At 39.6% G+C, this 13,914-nt stretch overlaps 1 protein-coding gene across 1 annotated transcript in view; it reads right to left on the reverse strand.

Annotated features, from left to right (window-relative positions):
• Positions 1 to 414: 414 nt before the first annotated feature.
• The window catches only part of LOC105468281 (NADH:ubiquinone oxidoreductase core subunit S1), a 37,903-nt gene continuing 24,403 nt past the window's right edge, over positions 415 to 13,914 (reverse strand). The window contains exons 14-19 of the mRNA XM_071073279.1: positions 11,467 to 11,627; positions 8,753 to 8,907; positions 6,465 to 6,640; positions 5,394 to 5,528; positions 5,223 to 5,295; positions 415 to 2,702 (exon numbers count right to left, since the gene is read on the reverse strand). Coding sequence (XP_070929380.1) covers positions 2,611 to 2,702; positions 5,223 to 5,295; positions 5,394 to 5,528; positions 6,465 to 6,640; positions 8,753 to 8,907; positions 11,467 to 11,627 — 792 coding nt within the window. The 3' untranslated portion in view covers positions 415 to 2,610. The remainder of the gene's footprint in view (positions 2,703 to 5,222; positions 5,296 to 5,393; positions 5,529 to 6,464; positions 6,641 to 8,752; positions 8,908 to 11,466; positions 11,628 to 13,914) is intronic.

A 13,914-nucleotide genomic window follows, 5' to 3' on the forward strand; every position in this document is an offset into this window, starting at 1 on the left:
TTTTCCTGCTTCAGCCTCCCCAGTAGCTGGGATTACAGCCATGTGCCACCATGCCTGGCTAATTTTTGTATTTTTAGTAGAGACAGGGTTTCACCATGTTGGCCAGGCTGGTCTCAAACTCCTGACCTCAAGTGATCTGCCCACCTCAGCCTCCCAAAGTGCTGGGATTACAGGTGTGAGCCACTAAACCCAGCACAGACCAGGTATTTTTTAGAGATTATGATTGTTCACTGCAAGCTGCCTAGCAGGTAGCCGAAGAATCCTGGATCAACTTAGCCATATATCATCGTTTCTATCTCAATGCAATATTCTCTTACCCACAACCATATGAAGTCTACACATACTCACTAAGAGTATTATGTAAAATACAAAACTGGGACTATGTCCCCTCAAGATAAGCACAGTGCTAAGAGGTAAGAGATGGGAAGTTTGTATTAAGTTCAAACACTTTTGGCAAGAATTTATACAACTTCAGGCAACTGGACATTTTAGGCAAAGCACACAACTTCATAATGTATCACTAAGGAGGATAAGATAAACAGTTCTAAAAGCTGGTACAGGTGACACATTTTGTGCAATTTTAAGTTTTACATTTTTTTGTAGAAATAGGATCTTGCTATGCAGTCCAGTCTGGTCTTGAACTCCTGGCCTCAACTGATCCTCCTGCCTTGAACCCCCAAAATGCTGGGCTTACAGGTGTGAGCCACTGGACCTTCTGTTTTTAAAGATATTGTGACATACTATTATTCTAAAACCTTATCCTTTGTTGTATCAGAAAAACGACATCCTAGACTGGGCGCGGTGGCTCACGCCTGTAATCCTAGCACTTTGAGAAGCCGAGGTGGGTAAATCACCTGAGGTCAGGAGTTCAAGACCAGCCTGGCCAACATGGTGAAACCCCGTCTCTACTAAAAATACAAAAATTAGCCGGGTGTGGTGGCAGGTGCTTGTAATCCCAGCTACCGGGGAGGCTGAGGCAGGAGAATCGCTTGAATCAGGGAGGTGGTGATTGCAGTGAGCCAAGATCATGCCACTGCATTCCAGCCTTGGGTGACAGAGTAAGACTCCATCTCAAAAAGAAAACAAAGGGAAAAGGACATCCTATATTTGGGCTGAGTCTTTAATGAAAGCAGAAAAGAATAAGGATTATAAAACAAAAAAATTGTGAACATACTTTTGTTTGTTGGAGACAAAATCTTGCTGTGTTGCCCAGGCTGGAATGCAGCAGCACAATCACGGCTCACTGTAGCCTCAACCTCCTGGGTCAGGTGATCCTCCCACCTCAGCCTTCCAAGTAGCTGGGACTATAGGTGTACACCACCACACCCAGCTAATTTTTGTAATTTTTGTAGAGATGGGTTTTACCATGTTGCCCAGACTGGTCTCCAATTCCTGGGCTCAAGCAATCCACCCACCTCGGTCCCTCAAAGTGTTGGGATTACAGGCGTGAGCCCACCACACCCAGCCTTAGATTAAAAAAAAAAAAAAAATCTACCTTTAATTATCTTCTAATTGTAAAATTTTTACTTCCTTTAAAAAAAAAATTCTCAGTGATCCTTATTCTGATTCCTTTTCGTTTTGACAATTAAAACTTATGAAAGCTGGTTGTTTTGTCTCCTATTACTGAAATAATTTAGTTGATTTAACACTACAGATGGTGTTAGGATAATGAATACAGAACATCAATGAGAATCTAAATTATGTCTCTTGAGACCTCCCTCATTCCAGAGGAGATCTCATAAGTATACATGCATACATGTATAACTTATACAAAAAAAAAAAGCCACATAAATCACCATAACATTACAGAAGCAGATTCAAGAGAAAATAGAAAAATGTGTTCACCATTAAACTCAATACTAATTTTTAGAAGTAACAACCTATAGAATCAATATTAATGAGAGGAAATAATACGCTGCAGTTAAGAACAACAGACTTTGGAGTAAATAAGAAGTAGGTTTCAGTCAGTGACTTTTGCTGCATGGCCTTGGGCAAGCTATTTAATATACCCAGGCCTCAGTCTTCACCAGAAAAATGAGATAATATTACTATCTCACAGGGTTGTAGCAAGAACAAAAGAAGATAATACATGTAAAACCAGAGTGCTCAGCAAACATCATAAAGCTAAATTATCATTAGCCATTGTTACTATGATTATTATTAAATTATCCCAGATACATGTCTGAGCATGATTATATATTTTTCCTATTTACCCAGCTTGACAAAGTGCTTAAATCTTTTCTTTAGCACTAGAAAAAAGTGGGTATTAACTGGAACTCTTTTCATTTCATCCATTTTATAGACATAAATTATTTACGAAGATAAGTCAACAACTCATACTTTAAGGATTTCTTTATATGCATCACAAAGGTTATCAATGCTTTTAAGAGCATCTGCATAAAGTTTTATTATTTAACCTTTACACACAATACATGTTTTTCAAACTGCGAAGTTGATAACTAATATCATTTTCAAATAGGCATAGTATAACCTTAAATATTACATGATTCAGATTTTTTTTTTTTTACAAAGAAATAAACCTGTAAAGGATCACTGCACTATAGTTGTTCATCAATTATCTGCGGCAAAACTGGGATCCTAGTAGATACTTCAGCATATGGATGGTTCCTCTACTGCCTGGGCACCCTCTGTGACAGCTTTGACACATTTGGCCATTGTCTGTGAGGCTCTGCTAATTGAATCTGAAAGATATTAATAAAATGCCATTTCAATAATACAACTTTTTAAAAGGCACATACTAAAACTTTAATGCTGCACATATTCAGGAGGAAAAAAAGATTATAAGGCCCTATGCAAGTATATATAATTATATATAACCAACAGATTCCAACGATAAACCCCTTACTGGCCAAATGCTTTCCATAACTATCCCTGGAAACAATCAAATAACTATAGAACAGCTAGACAGTGCACCAGTATGCAGCCATTAAAAAATTATTAAAAAGTATTAAAAACATAGGAAGGGCCGGGCATGGTGGCTCAGGCCTGTAATCCCAGCACTTTGGGAGGCCGAGGCGGGCAGATCACGAGGTAAGGAGATCGAGACCATCCTGGCTAATATGGTGAAACCCCAGCTCTACTAAAAACAAAAAATTTGCCCGGCGTGGTGGCGGGCGCCTATAGTCCCAGCTACTCCGGAGGCTGAGGCATGAGAATGGCGTGAACTCGGGAGGCGGAGCTTGCAGTGAGCCGAGATCGCACCACTGCACTCCAGCCTGGGTGACACAGCAAGATTCTGTCTCAAAAAAATAAAAAATAAATAAATAAAATATAGGAAAAATATGTACAATACTATAATTGAAAAAAGGTTACAAAACAGCATATGTACTAAAATACATTGAATTGTGTACTTCATGAGTAAATTTTAGGGTATGTGAATTATATTTCAATAAAGCTATCAATCCGAACCCCCAAGTGAATAATCTCACTTCCAGCCTGGTCTGAAACTCCTGGATTCAAGCCATCTGCCCTCCTCAGCCTCCCAAAATGCTGGAATCACAGGCATGAGCCACTGCACCTGGTCTAATCTTTTTGTTTAAATAAAAAATATATAGGCCAGGGGTGGTGGCTCACGCCTGTTGTCCCAGCACTTTGGGAGGCTGAGGTGGGTGGATTGCTTGAGTCCAGGAGTTTGAGATCTGCCTGGGTAACATGGCGAAACCCTGTCTCTACAAAAAATACAAAAATTAGCTGGATGTGGTGGTATGCGCCTACAGTCCTTGCTACTCAGGAGGCTGAGGTGGGAGGATCGCTTCAGCCCAGGAGGCAATGGTTGCAGTGAGCCAAGATTGCGCCACTGCTCTCCAGCCTGGGTGACAGAATAAAATGTCATCTCAAAAATTATACATACACATGTACACGTATATAGTAATAATTACATATAAATAACAATATATAATTATTAATATACTATTATATGTATATAATGTATATGTATGTCCCTGGAGGAAGAGTGACTAAAATGTTAAAAAAATTATAGTTATTTCTTGATAGTGGGAACGTAGTGATTTTTTTTTTTTTTTTTTTTTTTTAAGCTTTTAGGTTCAGGGGTACATGTGAAGGTTTTTTACACAGGTAAACTCATGTCACGGGGATTTGTTGTACAGAATATTTCATCACTGAGGAATTAAGCCCAGTACCCAAGACTTATCTTTTCTGCACCTCTCCCTCCTCCCACTCTCCATCCTCATGTTGACTACAGTGTCTGTTGTTTCCTTCTTTGTGTTCATAAGTTTGCAGATAAGTATTGTAGAAGTGATTTTTTGTTGTGCTTTTGAGCATAGCTATTATTTTACAATGAAGGTAATCTTTATCATCTAACTAAAATACCTATTAAAAATATCTTAGGGCTGGGCGCGGTGGCTCACGCCTGTAATCCCAGCACTTTGGGAGGCCGAGGCGGGCGGATCACAAGGTCAGGAGATCGAGACCACAGTGAAACCCCGTCTCTACTAAAAAATACAAAAAATTAGCTGGGCACGGTGGCGGGCGCCTGTAGTCCCAGCTACTCAGGAGGCTGAGGCAGGAGAATGGCGTAAACCCAGGAGGCGGAGCTTGCAGTGAGCCGAGATCGCGCCACTGCACTCCAGCCTGGGCGACAGAGCGAGACTCCGTCTCAAAAAAAAAAAAAAAAAAAAAATCTTAGATACAAACTATATAAAAACATTAAAAGAGTTCTATGTGCTTTTAGAAAATTAGTTAAAATAATCTATCAACTATTAAATACCTCATAGCCTAGATGCTGTATCAACTGTTCTAAGAATCTGCAATAAACAAGTTTCAGTTTGTCTGTGTTCCTTAAAAACATTCCTAACACTTTACATCAGGAGCAGTGTTTAACATGTTTCACAGTTAAATGTTTTGATTCTTCCACCTATAATTCTCCGAAAAACCTTCAGGTATTTGCCACTTTGGAAAATTCACCCTAAATTGCTACATAGTGACTTTCCTTACAACAGCAAAATTTTATATTTAAAATCTATTAATTGTTTGGATTTTCAAACTTTGCTTACATTTCAGAAACAAAAAAACTAGAGTAGAATCAGAAAACATGCTTACGTTAGTTACAATGTTTAAAAACCTTCAAAGATTTAAGAATTGCAAACACTATCAATCACAAATTGGAATTATAACACCAAATGAGGTGATCTGATTACTCCTTACCTTTCATATTTGGCAGAGTCATGTTGACAATTACATACCTGTCATGTAGAAGTCTTTTATAGTTAGCTGAGGTGGAACAAGTGGGTCAGCAAGAAGCTGCTGGTTCACTAGCTGCACAAAAAACAAGAGACCAACAATAATGTGAAAAACTAGTACTGTTACACCAGTAGACACAACATTATGAAAACTGCTCATAGGCAAGCTGTTACCTTTGAGAGCTCGTTTGCTTGCTGGAAGTAATTAGCCCCTTCAATATCATCATATCGAACAAGATTAGGAGAGACTTCTTCCAATCTGTTCCTTACTTGATCCAGAGTATCATATGGAAGAGTTATTCCAGCAATCTACAACATGTCAGGTCCCCCAAAACAACAAAAAGCTTTAATACTTTAAAATGTCAAATAATAGATAACTGTAACTATGGTGAAATAATGCAGCACTACTGAAAAACCTATTGGTGTCCATTAATAGACATACATTTATGAAGGAAGCAGTTAAACAGGGAACACAAATTAGTGACTCTATGAAATAATTAAAGAGACAATGCTATGCTAAATCCAAATGTTTCTGCTAACCTGTTATTAACAATACACAAAGTTTACGATGCATTATTATTTTAAAAGTCAGGATGCTTACTTTTACATCAATAAAGAACAGACCTATTTTCAGGCAAAAGACAAGTCAACAATTTTCAACAATAAAAGCACCAATTTCAGGCCAGGTGCAGTGGTTCACACCTGTAATCCCAACACTTTGGGAGACCGAGGTGGGAGGACTGCTTGAGGCCAGGAGTTCGAGACCAGCCTGGCCAACATGGCGAAACCCCATCTCTACTAAAAATACAAAAATTAGCAGGGCTTGGTGGTACATGTCTGTAATTCCAGTTACTCGGGAAGTTGAGGCAGAAGAATTGCTTGACACCGGGGGATGGAGGTTGCAGTAAGCCGAGATCACGCCACTGCACTCCAGCCTGGGCAATAGAGGAAAACTGTCTCAAAAATAAATAAAATAAAATAAAATAAAGGCACCAATTTCAAATTCCTTTATTTTTTAAGAGACAGGGTCCTACTCTGTCCCTCAGGCTGGAGTGCAGCGATGCAATGAGAGCTCACTGTAACCTTGGAATTCCTGTTTCTGAATACATGTTTCCTATAGAAATTATTCAAATCATCTCTGCATTTCAGATAGGCATCTTCCTTGACTTTGAAAATCATTCTCAGAGGCTAAAATATCAAATATCCCTTTAGTAGCACCACTAAGAAATGACTCAGAAATTATACCTCAGAGAGTGCTCTTATAATTTTCCAGTCTTCTCTTGCCAAGCCAGGAGGTGTCACTGCTACCTTAGTCTGCTGAGCTCTACCCTCAGTGTTGACATATGTAGCAGACTTCTCTGTGTAAGCAGCTCCTGGGAGAATAACATCAGCTATGGGAGCCCCAACATCACCATGATGTCCTGTACAAAGATGGAAAATGGCAAACCAAAATTTTATTAAAAACTGATTTTCTACTGTACATGAAGACAGTATATATCATTTTAAATCCCATTTTGTAAAGCCACAAAAGTTTTTAAAACTAAAATAAAGCAGTAGTGAAGTAATAAAAAATTAAAGCCCACCTCACTCCTAATTCAACTTCTTTCCCAAATAAAATTATTATTATTATTTTGAGATGAAGTCTCGCTCTGTGGCCCAGGCTGAAGTGCAGTGGTGCAATCTCAGCACACTGCAAGCTCCGCCTCCTGGGTTCATGCCATTCTCCTGCCTCAGCCTCCCGAGTAGCTGGGACTACAGGCGCCCGCCACCACGCCCAGCTAATTTTTTGTATTTTTAGCAGAGATGGGGTTTCACCATGTTAACCAGGATGGTCTTGATCTCCTGACCTCGTGATCCGCCCACCTCAGTCTCCCAAAGTGCTGGGATTACAGGCATGAGCCCCAAAGAAAATTATTGTTAAAGCATTTGGGGGGCCAGGCGTGGTGGCTCATGCCTGTGATCCCAGCACTTTGGGAGGCCAAGGCGGGCAGATGACTTGAGGCCAGGAGTTTGTGACCAGCCTGGCCAACATGGTGAAACCCCATCTCTACTAAAAATACAAAAAAATTAGCCCAATGAGGTGGTGTGTGCCTGTAATCCCAGCTACTCAAGAGGCTGAGGCAGGAGAATCATTTGAACCCATGAGGCAGAAGCTGCAGTGAGCCGAGATCACGCCACTGCACTCCAGCCTGGGTGACAGAGTGAGACTCTGTCTCAAAAAAAATTCTTTTAAAAAGAAAAAAAAATATCTTCTCAGACTATTTTATGCAAATACAAACATGTATAATACCATACACACATATAAAATAGGCAAATAAGTATACTGATGCTTACAAAGTAGAAATGCTTGCAAAGTAGAACTGCTCAGATCTACCAGTTTGTGAAATTTGGTAAAGTAGACTGAAATGGGGGGGGGATGCAAAGACAGGAATATGACAGTAATACTGAAAAAGGCATAAAAAATTACAGAAAAATTTGGAAACACTACCACCCATTAATAACAACTAGCAGAAGAAAGAAGTTATTTTATTCAGAAAAGAAGACCTTTAGAAACATCTGAATCAAATGTAAGAAAGTTGTAGAATACATAGTTTAATATAATTTGTGCACATTTGTGTATGCGTATGAAGATGTTATGAAGTACATATATCAAAATTGTCATCAATGATTATTTCTTAAAGGACTAAAAACAGGATTTTAGTTTGTTTATATTTTTATTTAAAATAACATTTTTTTGTTGCTCTATCACCCAGGCTGGAGCACAGTGGCGTGATCATGGCTCACTGCAGCCTCAACCTGCTGAGCTCAAGTGATCATCCCACTTCAACCTCCTAAGTAGCTGGGATCATAGACATGCAGCATTATGCCTAGCTAATTTTTAATTTTTTGTAGAAACAGGGTCTCCCTATGTTGCCCAGACTGGTCTAGAACTCCTTGGCTCAACGAATCCTCCTGCCTCAACCTCGCAAAGTGCTGGGATTACAGCATGAGCCACAGCACCCAAGGAACAGGATTCAGTTCATATATTTTTGTTTAACTTTTTTTTTTTTTTGAGAGGGCGTTTCACTCTTATTGCCTAGGGTGGAGTACAATGGCATGATCTTGGCTGACTGCAATCTCTGCCTCCCAGGTTCAAGCAGTTCTCCTGTCTCAGCCTCCCGAGTAGCTGGGATTATAGGCACCCGCCACCACGCTTGGCTAATTTTTATATTTTTAGTAGAGACAGAGTTTTACCATGTTGGTTAGGCTGGTATTGAACTCCTGACTTCAGGTGATCCACCCGCCTTGGCCTCCCAAGGTGCTGGGATTACAGGTATGAGCCACCGCACCCAGCAGGTAATAATTCTTAAAAGCAGTATCAATTATGTAACTAATAACACTTGCGGTTTGTTTAAAAAAAAAAGAAGGGGGAGTAGGGGGAGGCAAAATTCTCAAATGGAAAACATTCAATTCACTAAATATATTACTAAATGGTTTCTAACATACACAATGTACTACCCTCTTTTGTTTCCAGTGTCACAGGTGATACTTACCTTGATAAATAATGAAACAATCCTTTGGCAAATCCTGTCGTGTGATACAACCTCCATCTGCTCCCAGGAGAAACAGCACCTTGGGAGGGTTCTTCCGAACTGCTTCCACCCCAGGTTTATAGCCAAGGTCCAAAGCAGCTACTTGACTTGCAATCCTGCAAAACAATTACGGAATTTTACCATAACTGCAGTGTTTTCAATGTAAAAAATTAAATGTGATTCTTGGAATAATTTCCTTTCAACAATGTCAAAAAACCCATTTTATTTTATTTTTTTATCGGAGATAGAGTCTCACTTTGTTGCCCAGGCTGGAGTGCGTGGCATGATCTTGGCTCACTGTAACCTCTGCCTCCTGGATTCAAGCGATTCTCCTTCCTCACACTCCCAAGTTGCTGGGACTATAGGCACGTGCCACCACACCCAGCTAATTTTTGTATTTTCAGTAGAGAATGGGGTTTCATCATGTTGGCCAGGCTGGTCTTGAACTCTTGACCTCAGGTGATCCACCCACCTTGGCCTCCCAAAGTGCTGGGATTACAGGCATAAGCCACCACACCTGGCCAAAAAATCCCACTTTTACCCATTTAAAATAGATGCCAAAACCAGAAACAGCAGTCTTTTACTGTTTTGCAAATGGCAACCAAAGAAATGTCAGATTCTTAGGACACTCTGTCTCTCCATGACATAGCATTGAATGAAATAATTCTAGAAATTTTATGCCAACTGTAATTGCTTTAAGTCTGATTCCTATTCAATACAGTAAGACATAAAACATGATAAGCCATACATATTCATAAGAGAAAAATCAGATGATTTCAAAAATCAAAAGGGAGAAACTGAAAAACCACTCATTAAACTACAATTCAGAGAAAACCATAATGAGAAAACCAAAACCTTACGGAAATTTTTTCTATGATATACATTACTTTTATAAGCAGAAAATAATTTTTTAAAGAAGAGGTCTAGAATAAATATACTTTGAATAGCAGGATTGTTGTTTTGGTATAGCTTGCTATTTGTTAACTATCTAGAAATAGTAGCCATTCTGAAGACCTAAAACAAGTTGGAAGCATGCTTTGAAAGGCTCAGGAATGGTTATCCTGTGTGCCCTAACAGTTTTACTTCTAGAAATATTTCCTACGAAGATAATTTCAAGTGCAAATGTATCTGTGTATCACTGTATTATCTAAGAAGTTAAAAACTACCATCAACATACATGTTAAAAAGAAGAAAATGGCTAAAAAATTTTATAGTATATTCATGATATCAATCAGCTATTATTGTTTTTTATTTACAAACAATTTCTAGAAAAAAACTTCTGACCATAGTAGGAAATTCTTATTTGGCAACGAAAACCTATTAAAACCAGGATACAAAATTGTATCCACAGTATAATTTCACCTATGTAACTAAAAAATATTACATAGCTGCTAGGCACAGTGGCTCATATCTGTAATCCTAGCACTTTGAGAGGGGAAGGAGGGGGCGATCACCTGAGGTCAGGAGTTTGAGACCAGCCTGGCGAACATGGTGAAACCCCGTCTCTATTAAAAATACAAAAAATTAGCCTGGCATAGTGGCACGTGCCTATAGTCCCAGATACTCAGGAGGCTGAGGCAGGAGAATTGCTTGAACTTGGGAGGTGGAGGTTGCAGTAAGCCGAGATCGTGCCATTGCATTCCAGCCTGGGTGACAGAGCAATACTCCATCTCAAAAATAATAATAATAATAATAATAATAATAATAAAAAATAAAAAAATTAGCCAGGTGTGGTGGCACATGCCAATAATCCCAGCTACTTGGGAGGCTGAGGCAGACGGATCACTTGAACCTGGGAGGTGGAGGCTGCAGCGAGCCAAGATCGTGCCACTGTACTTCAGTCTGGGCAACAGAGTGAGACTCTGGTCTCAAAAAAATAAAATAAAATATTACATAGGGTAAAAAGAAAAACTAGAAGAAAATGAATGAAAATAGCAATAATAATTATCTACACATTGTAGAATAAGGATCAGCTCCATTTCTGCACGTTTGTCTCTTTTCAACTTACCTAAATTAAACCTGCATTATTGATGTGGTTAGAAATAAAGGCCAGGTACAGTGCCTCACGCTTATAATCCCAGCAGTTTGGGAGGCTGAGGCGGAAGGAGCGCCTGAGCCCAGGAGCCTGAGATCAACCTAGGCAACATAGTGAGACCTCATCTCTACAAAAACAAAAAATTAGCTGGGTGTGCAGCATGCACCTGTAGTTTTAGCCATTTAATACTTGGGAGGCAGGAGTGGGAGGATCACTGGAACTCAGGAAGTCAGGGCTACAGTGGACTATGAATACGCCACTGCACTGAGACCCTGTCTCAAAACAAAAAAACAAATAATTAAAAAGAAAAAAAAGAGAAATCCTTCAGCTGAGTTCTCATATTAGCTTACATTTTTATCATTTAAGAACTTGTTGTAATTTTTGAACCAAGGTATAACTAATATAACAATTTTTAAAGTACTTCACTTTTTTTCTCAACACTTACTCTATTTCAAATATTTTTAATATTTCTTATCATCTTGGGCTCTTCTCACAGAGTAAAGGTCTATATTTCACATGTGTAACTGGGATAATGTTGCTAAATGTTGTTTGTAAATTAAATTTAACAGTGTATCAGGAACACATACATATATACAAAATTACTTGAATTTATAGTATATAAAGCAATTACTCAACAAACCTATGAAGGATATTCATAACTTTCCAATCGCCAGTAACACCACTAGTCATCCGAATCTTTTGTGCAATGCTAGAGACAGCTGCAAGAATTGCTGCTCCATCATTTCTTTGGAGTGCAGAACTGCCTAAAACCACCATTGGTTTTTTAGCTTCCTTTAGGACCTATTAAAAAAAAAAAAAAAAAAAAACTTTGATTTTAAAATATTACAAGTAAGCTGAACATCTAACCACATTTGCCTCAACAATATACGTTGCCCTAATTCTTAGGTCTAACATGAAGGTTTTCAATTTGCTAGCCCAACATATAGACACACATATACAACCAGATTTAGTTTAATCCAAAGCATCTTGCCAATGCTACTGTGAAATGCCTGAGTGAGTATCAGCTAAGACATGTTTTCTAAAAGTAATTATTCAAAATAAAAAGCTTAGCAAATTATCCTGTGGTCAGAATAACTATGGGCAGGTTCCAGAAAAATTGGGGAACTTCTCTTCAGAGATTCAGATGGTATTAAAGAATAGGAAAAACCATGCTTAATATCACGTCTACTATCTTCCATCTACTTACCACGCCACAGACAGGGAGGAGGAGGCAGGGAAAGCAATGATCACTAGAGCACAATGTTAAATACCTACAATTTTAAGCCTTTGTTTTAAACCATAGTAACTCTGAACGACAAAAACTGGGAGAATGCATCCCAAGAGTAAAGGAAACTACAGATTTCACAGAAGATGGCAAATAAGATGTAAAGTTATAGGTTGGGTGCGGTGGTTCACGCCTGTAATCCCAACACTTTGGGAGGCTGAGGTGGGTGGATCACTTGAGGACAGGAGTTTGAGACCAGCCTGGCCAACATGGCGAAACCCCGTCTCTACTAAAAATACAAAAAAATTTACCAGGTGCGGTGGTATGTACCTGTAGCCCCAGCTACTCAGGAGGCTGAGGCACGATAATTGCTTGAACCTGGGAGACGGAGGCTGTAGTGAGCCAAGATTGTGCCATTGTGCTCCAGCCTGGGCAACAGAGTGAGACTGTTGACGAAACGAAACAAAACGTGTAGAGTTATAGAATACACATCTCATTTTCCCACTCATCCTTTGTGTCACTCTTCAGTAAATAGCTGGCCACAAAGAATCAGCATGGAAATTATGCTGAGATATTATAAAGAGGAATACATTAATAGGAACTTGCCAAGGAAATGTGAATAGTTGAGAGAAATAGTTTTTAATAGTCTCAAAGATACTGAAATATAACACACTCTTTCTCACTTAAAAACTCAAAGAAGCAACACTATAGAGAATATTATATCGTAAGGAGATTTTCATCACCGAATTCAGGAAAGAACTGGAAGAGAAACAAATAATAGAGATAAATACCAGTCCAGAAACAATAAAAAACTAAATAGGCCAGGTGCAGTGGCTCACGCTTGTAATCGCAACACTTTGGGAGGACAAAGTGGGTGGATGACTTGAGTCCACGGGTTCAAGTGCAGCCTGGGCAACGTGGCAAAACCTCGTCTCTACAAAAAATTGGCCAGGCATGGTGGTGTGCACCTGTGGTCCCAGTGGCGGCTGCAGTGAGCCAAGACAGCACCATTGCACTCCAGCATGGGTGATAGCCAGACCATCTCAAAAACAAAAAACAAAAAAACAAAAAGAAAGGAAAAGAAAGAAAACATGATTAAATACAGGGACAGGAAAGACAGGGTACAGGATACAAAATAAATGGAAAAAGAAAAAAAACACAGATATGAAAAGCCAGGCAAGGTTGGCTCATGCTTGTAATCCCAACACTTTAGGAGGCTGAGGTGGGAGAATCAATTGAGGCCAGGAGTTTGAGGCCAGACTGGGCATCACAATAAGCCCCATCTATACAAAAAAATATAAAAATTAGCTGGGCACGGTGGTGTAGGCATGCAGACCCAGCTACAGGGGAGGCTTAGGTGGGAGGACTGCTTAAGCCCAGGAGTTTGAGGCTACAGTCAGCTACAATTCTGCCATTGCACTACAGCCTAGGCAATAGAGTGAGACCTTAAAACTATATATATAGAAAAGAAGATTCAACATCTGCATTATTAAGAGTTCTTTTTTTTTTTCTTTTTAGACAGGGACTTACTCTGTTGCCCAGGCTGGAGCACAGTGGCATGATCTCAGTTCACTGTAGCCTCCACCTCCCAGGTTCAAGCTATTATTTTGCCTCAGCCTCCCGAGTAGCTGGGATTACTGGCACGTGCCACCATGCCCAGCTAGTTCGGTTTTTTTTTTGTATTTTTTAGTGGAGACAGGGTTTCACCGAGTTGCCCAGGCTGGTCTTGCTCCTGACTTCAGGTGATTTGCCTGCCTTGGGCTCCCAAAGTGCTGGGATTACAGGTGTGAGCCACCACATTAAGAGTTCTTTTTTGGGCCGGGCGCGGTGGCTCAAGCCTGTAATCCCAGCACTTTGGGAGGC

The sequence above is a fragment of the Macaca nemestrina genome, chromosome 11, assembly GCF_043159975.1.
Source record: "Macaca nemestrina isolate mMacNem1 chromosome 11, mMacNem.hap1, whole genome shotgun sequence".
Taxonomy (NCBI): domain Eukaryota; kingdom Metazoa; phylum Chordata; class Mammalia; order Primates; family Cercopithecidae; genus Macaca; species Macaca nemestrina.